Below are 12,825 nucleotides of genomic sequence, written 5' to 3' on the forward strand. Positions count from 1 at the left end.
TCCATTTGCTCAATGTTCAACTTGGAGTTTCCCTTCTTCCTTCATTCTCCTTCCCTTGAACCTCTCCCACAAAATTACCTCACCACTCCCGGGCTTTATAATCATTCTTTTGCTTCCCAGTCCCTCAGCTTCCTTCTGTCTATTTTACCACTAGAGGCTTCATGGTCGTAGCCTCTTCAGAAAGGTACTCACCAGCATCATAAACATATCCTAAATCGCTTAACTTTCCACTACATCTACTGATCCCCCAGAAACCTTAATTGCTCCCCATTCTGCTTTCTCTCTTCCTACATCTAGACTGTACAACACTGGCAGAAAAAAGAAAGCCAAATAAACATGCTGACTTATCACATCATAAATTCATACAATATAATTTCAATTGGCTTCTTACCACTACTCTGAAATAATTTCATTCATCTCTTATACATTCCCTTACATACTCCCCACAGTGGTAATTATTAATATTCTTCACTCTCCACCAGCCTTCAAAACCAGTTTTCCCAAAGCTCCTTTATCCTACTTAAGTTGAAAAACTGAAACCATCAAGCATGCACTCCCTCATGATAGTAATAGTTAGCATTTATGTAGCTGGGTACTATGCTAAGCACTATACAAATATTAACTCATTTGATTCTCACAACAATTCTGGGATGGTAGACACTGTTATTATCCCCATTTCGCATATGAGGAAAATGAGGCAAACAGAGGTTAAGTGATGTGCCCAAGGACATGTAGTTAGGAAGTATTTGAGGCTAGATTTGAACTCGAGTCCTCCTGACTTTAGACCCTATACTCTATCTACTGCATCACCTTCATACACATCTTCCTTCCCACATTAGGAGACAACACGATTCAGTGGAAAATGTGTTAGATTTGAAAGTCAGAGAACCTGGGTTCAAATCCCAGCTTTGCCACTAGCTTTGTGATTTTGGGCAGGTCACTTAACTTCTCTGGGATTGAGTATTCTCAGGGCTTTTGACTAGATGATCTCTGAAGTTCCTTCTGGCTCTAAATCTGTCTCTGATACAATTTTTTCCTCTTCTTTCCTTTCTTCCTCAAAGGAACAGGTGTTTCTCCTTTTTTTTCCCCAAGTCTAACACCTCTACGTCTTCAACATATCCTTCCTGCCTCCTCTAGAATATCCTCCTTTAATTTTTCCAAAATCTCCCAACATCTTCAATTTTTCCCTCCCTTCTTCAAACATTATAAATCTCTTCCTTCTTAATAAAAAAAAAAAGCACAATGAGCCTTCCAAGGAGTCCCATTGCACTCTCTAACTTTTATCCTTTCATTGCCAAACTATTTTCCTATACAACAATCTAATTAATCCCTTCTCCAGTTAACCCTACAATACCATATACCATGTGATGAACATTTATTAAGTGCCTACTTTGTGCCAGGCACCATGATGAGAGCTGAGGGTTCAAATAAGAAAAAGGAAAGACAGTCCTTGCCCTCAAGGAATTATCTTCTAATGGGGAAAGACAATAAACAAAAGGAAGCTGAAAAAGGTGAGGGGGTGTCAAGGGGTGCTGGCCCAGGGGCATGGTGGATGATGATTAAGAAGAAGCCAAGCAGAGCAGCTGGTGGCAAATGAAGAGACGGCTGTCATTTCGAACCTTCTATGAAAGGAGGCTATGGGAAGAGTTTTTTGCTCTAGTTCCAGCCCTCCAATCAAAGAGGCAGAAGAGACTGAGGGTACTGATGGAGTATGAGGGGCAAAGCTGAGGCAACCTCCATGAGTATCCTTGACCAATTTATCTGAGCAGCTAGGTGGTACAGTGTATAGCCCTTAGGCCTGAGTTTAAATCCAGACTCAGACACTTAATAACTTTTTGTCTCTGGGAGGGTCACAACCTCTGTTTGCCACATTTTCCTCATTTGTAAAATAATAGCACTTACTTCCCAAGGTTTTCATGAGGATCAAATGAGATAATAACTATAAAGTGCTTAGCACAGTGCCCGCACATAGTAGGCGCTATATCACAATGCTGCTCTGCATGAGGAAAGTATCTGGTGCTTTGATTAACTTGTTCCATTCAATCAATTCAATTAAATAAACACTATTATATATAAGGAATTACACAGTCCCTGCCCTCAAGGAACTTAAGTTCTACTGGAAAGAAAGAAGTATGCAAAAAGTACAAAAAAAATTGCAGAGGGACCTAGCACTAACAAGTGGGAAGAGAGGAAGATGGAAGAAAGTTTCGTGGAGGAATAGCCCTTGAGCCAAGCCTAAGACAAAGAGACGAGGTCTCTTGAGAAGCAAAGGAGAAGATGAGTATATTCCAGTCATGGAATAAGAGTATCAGATTTGAGGAATGGCTAGCAGTCAGATTTGGCTGTAGCATAGAGTTCATGAAGGAAAATAGTATGATATAAGGTTTTGTAAACCCAGTACCCTTCCAAAGAGCCATAATTGCCAAGCTGAGGAATTTGTGTTTTACCCCACAGACAATAAGGAACTACTGAGAGAATTTGAGCAAAAGAATTTGAGCCTATAATGTGAAAAAACACATTCATGTTGGCTGCTATGGATGTGAAAATAGCTACAATATACACCCTATTCCCAAGAAACTTTTTAAAAAATTAAGCATTGTGTGTGTGTGTGTGTGTGTGTGTGTGTGTGTGTGACAATTAAACAAGATAACTATGAAACAAGAGACAGTGAAATAAGTTCAAAGGAGAGATCATAAATTTTGAGTTAAAAGGAACCAGAGAGGACATCTAATTCAAATTCTGCATTTTACAGAAGACAAAATCCAGGGTCTGAGAGGTTAATAGCTATGCCCAAGGCCACAGATAGTGAGCAGCAGAGCTGGTATTGGAATTCAGGTCTTTTCTCATCTAACCCTCTTTCCACTGTACCTCACAGCTTCTAGATCCAAAGAAAAGTGCTATAAGAAATCTGAGGAAAAAGAAATCACTTTCTCCTAGGGGACAAAACAAGCTTCAAGAAAGTAGAATCTAGGTGGGCCTTGAAGAAAGAGAAGAATTTCAACAGACAGAAATGGAGAAGTTCCACAATGTCTTTGTGTCTCACCCTGTTCCCCTCATTAAAATCCATTCAAATTTTGAAGTGGAATTATACAAATTCTCTATCAACAAATCATCACTGAATCAACAATCAATCAACAAATCATTACTGAATGCCTACTATATGCAAGAAACTGAGATAGGTGCTATATTCAAAAAAGTGTAAGACTCTGCTCCCTAAGAGATTATAATCTAGTTGGTCAGATAGATAGACAAGTAAAAATTTAAATAAGTTAAATATAACACAAAAAAATCACAAGAATCTATGACATGATACAAATCTATAGTAATTAAAGCCATTCCCAAATAAAATAGTAGTCAAAGGATTTGAATAGGTAGTTCTTGAAAGGATCACATATCATCAATAATCATGTGAAAAAGTACTCAAAATCATTAATGATCAGAGAAATATTAATTAGAACAACTTTGAAGTACCACCTCACACTTAGCAAAACAGCAAAATATGGTAATACTATCAAACTTACCAAAATATCTTAAATGTGTTTTAAAAAGATTTATTTAAATACCTTCTTAAAGTATGGCAATAAAGGACAAAATTCAATACTAGCAGAAATGTGGGGAAATAAACATGATGACTCAACTAGTGGAACTGTGAATTGATTCAACTATTTTAGAAAACAATATGGAATTACATGATAAGTTACTAAAATGCTTATACCCTTTGATCCAGGACTCTCATTTTTTAGGTTTCTATCTTAAGGATGTTAGCAAAAAGGAGACAGGACCCATTTGTACAAGAATATTCATAGCCGCACTATCGGCAACAGCAAAGAAAAACTGGAAAAAACCTATATGCTCAATGATTGGGAATGGCTAAATCAGCTGTGCCACATGAAGGTGATGGAATACTTTATACCATAAAGAGTGATAAATGCAAAGAACACAAAAATGTACTGGAAGTTTTATAAAGTGATGGGAGGGGGAGGGGAGAAGCAGAACCAGAACAACAATATATGCCCCAACCTCTTGCCACCCTTGACTAATTCCACCAGAATTCAGACACTGGAATAGTTCACTTTTTCCACCCTTCCCCAGAACCTGCACCTCCACCCACATACCATTCAATACTCCTGCTAGCCCAAAGGATTTTTGTATGTGTGGAATAATGGAATAGAGACTTCAAAAATTCAACAGGCATTATTAAGTGAAGGTAGCTTTCTGCAGAGCACTGTATAAGGCCCTAAGAGAGTTAAAGTTTAAAAAAACACAGATACCTGACTTCATAAAGCTTACAGTCTCTTGGGGATGAGACACAAGTACAGATAAATCTACATTATGAATTTCAGAGATGTGACATAATGCTATACAAGGTCCATGGAGGAAAGTTGTCCTCAACAGAGGAAAATAGGGAGGACTTCATGGAAGAAGTAACAATTTAGTTGGGCTTTAAAGAATGGGTAAGAAGTCAATGGGCAAAGATAAGTTGAGAGATATTCCATAGGGAACAATATAAACAAAGGTATGGAAGTTGTCCGGTACAACCAAGTTCAGATGACAGGTGCAGTCAAGTTTACCTGGATCTCACAGTCCACTGAATGGACTAACGAGTGAATCTGAAAAGGTTAACGAAGGTGGCTCTATATTACAGAGGGCCTTGAATGTCACACAAGCACTTTTGAATTTGTTCAGTGGGCAACAGAGAGACACTGAAAATGTTTTAGCAGAAGGATGGAAACAGCACAGGCTCTAGAGTCGGGGTGGGGGGAGGACTTGATTTCCTTTTGTTTGATCTCAGAGGGCAGAACCAGGAAATGAGTGGAAGTTGAAAACAGGAGGCCAAATTTATGCTTGATATCAGGAAAAACTTCTTAACAATTAGAGCTGTCCAAAAATGAAACAGATTGCTTCAGGAAGTGGGAGGCTCCCCATCCTTAGAGATTTTCAAGTAGAGGTCAAATGACCATTTGTTGGGTTTATTCTATAGCAAGGATTACTTTCATGTACGGATTGGATGAGATGGCCATTGGAGCCCTTCCGATTCTCAGATTTCATGATTCTCTCACCTGGTTGGTTGGTTCAAATCCCACCAATGATGCATACCAACTCTCTGACCTTAAGCAGTCACTCAACTTTCATGAGCCTCCATTTCATCATCTGTAAAATGTGATCAACATGATGGAAGACGAGTCATTTTCTCTGATTCTCCTCAGCGTCTCAAACCTCTCCAAAACAGAAACGATACACCAAAAGGTAAAGAAACTTCAGCTGTCTCCACAATTTAGGACACCCAGAATGGAAAAGAAGATAACAGGAATAAAGGAGGGGTGACAAATACAGCAGCCAAGGACAGCCACAGCAGCAGAAAGAACATTAAGAGACTTCTCTCTAAAGGGATAGTAAGAGACAGGAGTGAAGGCAGAAGGCAGATGGAGGTAGCATTGAAGTGGAGGGCCTGAGACATTATGGACAGAACCTGGCACCATCCTGCCTACAAGAAAGAAATAGGAAAATAATGTCTGGGAGGCATCGTGGAACAGTGAGGGGAAACCCTGGATTTAAAGTCAAAGAACCTGTGTTCAAATGCCACCTCTGCCACTTTCTCATGTGATCTTGAGAAAATCACTTCTTTACCTCTCTGGGACTCAGTTTCTTCAATTATAAAATAAGGAAACTGGACTAGATGGTCTCTCATATCTTTCTTTTTTAGCATCATGTGTCTTATTTTTTTTTCCTTTGAAGAATTTTGTTTTTGTTACATTTTAAGTTTCAAACTGTCTCCCTCCCTCCCCACCCCACAGTAGAGAAGACTACTATTTGACATGTGTGAGTGTATACACACACATACATATGTGTATACATATATGTAAAAACATACTGTGCATACTTCTATTGATCAGTTCTTTCTCTGGAGGTGGATAGCATCTTCCTTCAGAGGTCCTTTGTGGTTGATTTGAATATTTATAATACTCAGAATAGCTTAGTCATTCACAGTTAATTCTTCAAACAATATTGCTCTTACTGTATACAATGTTCTCTTGGTTTCATGTCCTTTCTAAATCCATGTACCTATAAAGTGTGGAAAAGAAACTTGGTCATGAACTTCTTTGATACAATAAAAGGATTTTGATTTCAGTGGCCTCTCAGGTCCCTTCTAGCTCTATATATCTATGATCCTATGATATCTATTCACAAGGAAGATTAATCTGGCAGCATGACAAAGAATGTACTGGAAAAAGGAAAAAATGGAGGTAGAATAAAATGGGACTATTTCAATATCCTGGTGGATAGCAAGTAAGAGAAGTCTGTATCAGGGTGGAGAAATGGGAATAGAGAAGAAGGGATAGATAAAGTAATATAGTGGAGATGGTTGACAAGACTTGGCAGTTGAATAGTATGAGTTAGGAAGAGGGAAGAGTCAAAGCTAACACCAAGTTTTCAAACACAGGTGAGTAGTGAGGCCACTGAAAGAAAGAGTGAAGAGCAGGTTTAAGAAAGATAATAAAGAGAATTTTAAACAAGTTGCACTTGAGATACTGGTAAGTAACCGGGAGATACAAGTCTAGAGAACAAAAGAGAAGTCAGGGCTAAAGCTACTGGATTTGAGTTACATAAATAGAGTTATTAATTAAAGCCTTGGGAGTAAATGGATTTGCCAAGTCTCCCAATCAACAAGCATTTATGAAGGTCCTACCACACTGCTAGGCACTGTGTCCTAGGAGCTGAGGATACCAAGGCAAAATAACTGAAATGGTCCCTGCCCTTACGCGACTTACAGTCTATCAAGGAAGACAACATGCATGTATGCAATTGTTCAGTCATTTTTCAGTTGTGTCCGACTCTTTGTGACCCCATTTGGAGTTTTCTTGGCCAAGATACTAGAATGGTTTGTCATTTCCTTCTCCAGCTCATTTAACAAATGAGACAATTGAGGCAGACCCAGTTAAGTGACTTACCCAGGGTCACACAACTAGTAAGTATCTGAGGTCATATATAAACTCAGGAAAATGAGTCTTCCTGACTCTAGGTCCAGTACTCTGTCCACTGTGCCACCTAGCTGCTCACATGTACAAATATATAGAGAATATATACACAATGAATATAAGATAATTTTGTGGGGAAGATCCTAGTAAGTGGGGGGAAATCAGAAAAAGCTTTATGCAGAAGATAGCTCTTCAGCTGAGGAGGGACTGTAATCTAGACATGGGGACAAATCAATGCCAAGGTACTCCAAAGGAGAAAGTAAAAAAGAAAACAGATTGAAGGTCAGAATCTTAAGGAAGCTGATTTTGTATCTTTTTCATAGTCATTGTCACATCATCTTGTGGCAAAGATGCCGTAAAACTTTTACCTCTAAGTGTTTCATTGTCACTGTCTAGTGGCTCAATAGGTCATTCCTGATGGAAATCTACAAACCTCTCTTCTTCCAAGAAGCAGCAGGGTACGCTCCAAAGAAGAGTAAATAGGAAGTTAGAAGACAACCTCCTGACCTTGGGCAAGTCACAATTTCTCTGTGCCTCAATTTCCTCATCTGTAAAATAAGAGGGTTAGACTAGGGGATCTCTAAGATTTCTATTAGCTCTAAGATTCTATTTTCTACCATGCCCTGCATAACCCCTTCCCCATCCCCTACTGCCACTTTCTGCTAATCACTACATCCCCAAGAGCCAAAAATTATCACCATACTTTTTTTTAAAAAGAAAATACTAGAAATCTAGAAGGATGTACTTTGGATATAAGATTAACTCCATCTCATGAATCAGAACTTAAAGGACCTTGAAGATCATTTTGCTCTAGCCCTTTCATTTTGTAGATAAAAAAGAGCCTCAATTTAGAACCAGAGGGGGCCTTAAAGGTCACCTAATCCAAGCCCTTCCTTTTACAGATAAGGAAACTTAGGTGCAGATAGGTAAAGTGATTTAACTAAGGTCACACAGTTAATTAGCAGTAGAGTCATTATTAGACCCCAGATCTCCTGTTCCCTAGTCCAGTACCTTTTCCACAAAACTATTCTAAATCCGAAATTCAAACAAGATGCAATATAACATTCCTCATTCAAAGGATGTGCAAGCAGCAGTTTTGCTAGTCTGATTCCTTTCCCATTAAGAGGACCATAAGATGGCCCTCTCAAGCCTTTTTTTACCCTTATCTTTTAACAAATAATCTTTGGGTACTAATATCGTTTCTGTTTGCAGCTGGGGAAACAGGCTAATAGCAGGGAGATGAGAGACTGTAGCAGCTCCCAAAATAGAACCCAGACATCTCGGCTCCTAAGTTCCCCCCACTTCTCTACTCTTCTACCCTCATCTCTTGCCTTGCTTCAAGTGTAAAGATGCAGAAAGAAGCCCAGGAGCCTTGGGTCCCAATGTCCCCTTGCTGTTATCCTCTCTCCCTGAGCTGAGCAATAGGACTTTATTCAGGTCCCCCAATCCTGCTCCAATGGGATCTTGCACAGGCTGTTTTTCCATTGCAGGTGTCCTGCAGTCACATGCCCTCCCTCCAAGGAGCTGCAGTTTTGGGCTACTCTGCAGAACAGCAAGGGGATGGAGGGGAAAGAAGAAAGATTCATGAAAAGAAAACATCGGATTTGTTAGACCACACAACAGCTGTTGTTCACCTTCCAAGCTCTCTCTTCACTGATTAGCAGCTCAGAAAAATCTAGTATGTCAGAGGTCAAACAGCCCAGCTTAGGTCATCCAAGACCAAAATAGCAAGGGGTGGGTGGGTGGGGAAAATGATGGAGAAGAACCTTCTGGGATTTGGTCAGAGCTCAGAAATGCAGGTAAGGAAGGGAGGCATGCTAAAGCTGGAGAGAAAATTGGGTTAGCTTCTAAGTGGAGTTTCTGCTCTTCCCACTAAGACAGTTTGGACTCTTAACCTGGGGCTGTAACTCATCAGGTGCTGCCAGGGTGTTCCACCTGGTTTCTAGGATCATACAGTTATGGCCAAAAGGAATCACAGAAGCCATCTTATCCAACACTCCCTCCTCATTTTACAAATGAGGGAACTGAGGTCCAAGTAACTAGCTCAAAGTCACACTGTAACAGCCAGGATTTGAACTCAGGTCTTCTGACTCTAACTCTAACACACTTTCCATTGTATTACCTTGCTGTGCATCCCAAGGTCCCCAGTGAGACCTTGGAGACCAATTAAGAGAAATCTGCCCTTCTTCAGGGATCCAGTCCCTAGGCTCTGAGTTTCTACTTCCAGAGAAAGACGATGAATGATATAACCATTTCCTTCCTCCCTCCCATATCTTAAAGCTATCAGAGTCATCTCAGTCTCCTTAGGGCAGTTCTTAGTTAAAGAATGATTTTCCTAATACCTGATGCCTATTTTCTCCAAGGACATGGTCCTTAGGCTGGCCTGGATCTCTGAAGGATAATAGTAACAAAAACAGCAGTGGACATTAACTTATCTCTTTAGGGTTTGCAAAAGTGCTTTACATATGTTCCCTCATTTTGATCTTCATAATGACCCTATGAAGTAGGTGGTGTTATTGCTCCCATTTTACAGATAAGGTAACTGAGGCTCAGAGAGATTAAGTGATTTGCTATGGTTACATAGTGTATCAATGTCAAAGGTGAGAGTCTAACCCCTCAATCCTTCTGATCTCTAGTCCAGGACTCTTCCTCCAAAACTCTGTTACCTCCTTCCAACCCTCTACTTAGTGAAGCATCTCTATCATCCTGGAGCCCAAAAAGGTCTGTTTTCTTGACAAGCAGAATCTCCAGCAAAGCCAGAGGACCTGCTGGTAGGCTACAAAGCAGAGCAACGGCAGGTGTGATATCAGCTGTTGAACATAAGTTGTGGGGGTGGGGAGGGTTTGGGAAGCTCAGGCTAGGAGCTGGGTCAAATAGGATGGAGCTCAGCACTGTAGCCAACCCTGCCCCCCCCATTTTCACCAGCTGATGATAGATTTTAGGAAGGAACCTTAAAAGTTCTCAAACCGCTTCATTTTACAGATGAAGAAACTGAGGCTTAGAACAGAACATGACTTGCCCAAGGTCACCATCATAGAGCTGGTGACCCAGGTTCTGGGTCTGAACTCAGGTTCTCTCTCTAAATTCAGTGCTTCTTCCGCAACACCATGATCTGAAAAGACATGAAGTCGAACCCTTGGAGAGATGAGATGAAGCCCAACCAGCAGTAAAATAAGATCCAAGTACTACTCTGTTCACCAGACTTCAGTATCATAACCCCTGCCACAGCCCAGCTTCCACTTCCCGGTCTTCGTTACCAAGGCAGTAAGGAAAGGGACAGATAGTCATGACCCTCTTCCCAGAGGGATAATAATAGTCTCCACTAACTCCCAGCCTTGCTTTAGTCAGCCTAGACGCTGCAAATTCAGTCACACCACTACCTATACAAGGCATTTCCTCTCTGCTCAGCTTTCCTAATAATAGCTGGCATTTATATAGTGCTTTAAGGTTTGCAAAGTGCTTTATAGACATTCTCCCGTCTGATTCAAAGTGCTTTACATATACCGCCTTATTTGATACTTCTAACACCCCATGCGGTAAGCATTATTAATCCCATTTTTTTGGAGGAGGAAACTGAGGCTCAAGTAGATTAAAGTGAGAGAGAAAAGACCTTCTAGTTCATCTAGGTTCAACCCTCTCATTTTGCAGTTGAGGAAACTGAGGCCCAGAGAGGTTTAAGTAACTTGCCCAAGGTCACCTAGGTCGATAAAAGTGGCAGAGACAGAATTCCCACCCAGATCCTTTAACCCCAGACACAGCATTCTTTCCTACTGCACCATTGCGGGTCAACCCTAAGTGTCAAAGATGTGTTTTGAAGCTTAGCTTTCCTAGGTCCAAGTCGATGTCGAGGGTCTAACCACCACGCCAAGAGCCGCCCCATTGAAACTGGCTACGTACGAAATTCCAGCCCTTGACAATGGAACTAGACTATCCCTCAGAGGTCAGGGCCAACGAAGTCCTTCTCAGCTGGCCCACCCCCAGAGCATCTCCAAACAATAGGCAACCGCGCCCTCGACAGAGGGACCTAGAGACGCCCCTCGAAGTGTCTGTACCTTCCCCCTATCTTCGCTAGCTTTGTCTCCAGCTCCTTCGGGGCGCCCCTGCACAGCATCACCGACAAACACAAACAGGATTCCAAGCTGGCCAGCGAGCCCTCGCCCATTTCCTCCAGGGCTTAGCTAGTGGGGGAAAGAGTGATTCATTCACTTCCCCCCACGCGGTTCTTGGCTGTTGGAAGTTTGCTAAAGACTCCAGCTGATAGGGGCTGGGGGCTGGTCGGGGATGGCCGCTGAGCTTCCCACTCCCATCTCGCGGGCTCCGCTTGGCCAGTTCTTACCGTACATCTCCAGTTCTGGCTTCGGCTCGTTCCCTCTCCGGCGGTCCGGCAGTGTCTGCAGAGCAGTTCTTAGACCAGCGCCTCCCGCAGCCTCTGCCTTTCATTCACCGACCAACCGAGGGATGGCGGCGGCAGCGGCCAAGGAGCGCAGGAAGCAGCAGGAGAAGAAATGAATAGGGAAGCGAGAGGCCATTCAGCAGACTCCCCCACCACTCCCCCCCAGCCTCTTTCAGTAAAGGGCTGGAGGAGGAGGTGGAGAAAAGGAGGAGGCTATGCTAATCTGGACCCACCCCTTCTCCCGGCTCAGCCTCTGGGAAACGTCTCTAATTCCCACCCCACCCCCTTCTTGCTCACCCCCACCCCGGCTCTTGCCTGGAAACCAAAGCCCCCAAGATTTCCCTTTTTTCTAAGGCTGGTGCACTGAGGTCGCTCGGCTGCAGGTTCTCCAGACGTCACAGTGAGTTTGCCAAGTGGAAAGGGCCAGAAAGAGAGGCTTTTTTTCTCGGTGCCCCGATGCCAGCTCTGGGCATCGCCCTTGAATTGTCTTCTTCCCCACTGGGGTGTTCAGGCCCTAGCAAAGTCAGGAGCCACAACCAGAACCCCCCCCCACACACACACACACAAGGCAAGGAGAGCGCGCGTGTGCGCGTCCCCCCTCCCACCAAGTGTCAATGAGAAATAGGAGGGGAGATGAGAAACGGGAGGTATGGTTCATGAAGGCTGCCCTAAGAGAAAGCAGCCCCAGGGGTTGGGTAGAATGTGCCAGCTGGGCAGTGGGGAAAGAATTGGAAGAACTACTCTCAGCCAGACTCTTCCACACCACTGCACCAGCCCTTCTGCCTGATCAAGCTAAGCATTGCTGCGTTGGGACGTAGAGGCTACTGACTCCTCCCTCCTTCAAAAACTCATTATATCCCCAGGTGCTAGCCTTGCAACCCCTTGCTGCCCTGGATGCCACCAAAAATCTTCCATGCTCACTGCACCAAATACTGCAGAAAATCCTCCTTCACTGCACCAACAATTGCTGAAAATCTTTGCCATCCTTCTCCCAAATTCTGAAGATGGCCCTTCCTCTTCTAGCCCATGGCGGAGAAGAGTCGAGCTCCTTCCTTCTGCTCCTGTTAGTCTACTCCTACAAGTTCTGAGATGGAAGGACCTTAAAGGCCATTTAGTTTTACAGATCAGATGTAGAGCAGTATTTAAAGGTGAGCTATTGTTAATAATAGTAACAATAAATCCAATGCAGCAATCATTTGCTCAGCACTATGTGTATTCCTGGGCCCTCAGCGATACCTTTCAAAGATGAAATCACATTAATTCCTGATCTTTAGTGTAGCATCTAATGGAGAAGATAAAATCTTTAGAACCATAACACAAATGAGGATGTAATAATTGCAAAAGAGAGATCCAAACTATTCTAAGAGATTCAAGAAGAGAAAGATCACTTCCAGCTGGGGGAATCAAAGAAGGGTTCCTGGAGGAGGTGACACCTGAGCTCTATCTTACAGCAAG

At 42.5% G+C, this 12,825-nt stretch overlaps 1 protein-coding gene across 2 annotated transcripts in view; it reads right to left on the minus strand.

The window, feature by feature from the left end:
- EFR3B (EFR3 homolog B) overlaps nt 1-11,554 on the minus strand; it is a 124,804-nt gene extending 113,250 nt beyond the window's left edge. For both annotated transcript variants that reach the window (XM_078149817.1, XM_020983949.2), the window contains exon 1: nt 11,314-11,554. In XM_078149817.1, coding sequence (XP_078005943.1) covers nt 11,314-11,320 — 7 coding nt within the window. In that variant the 5' untranslated portion in view covers nt 11,321-11,554. The remainder of the gene's footprint in view (nt 1-11,313) is intronic.
- Between the last annotated feature and the right edge of the window lie 1,271 nt (nt 11,555-12,825).

Source organism: Phascolarctos cinereus, unplaced genomic scaffold, assembly GCF_003287225.1.
Source record: "Phascolarctos cinereus isolate Bilbo 61053 unplaced genomic scaffold, phaCin_HiC Scaffold_2;HRSCAF=192, whole genome shotgun sequence".
In the NCBI taxonomy this organism is placed as follows: Eukaryota; Metazoa; Chordata; class Mammalia; order Diprotodontia; family Phascolarctidae; genus Phascolarctos; species Phascolarctos cinereus.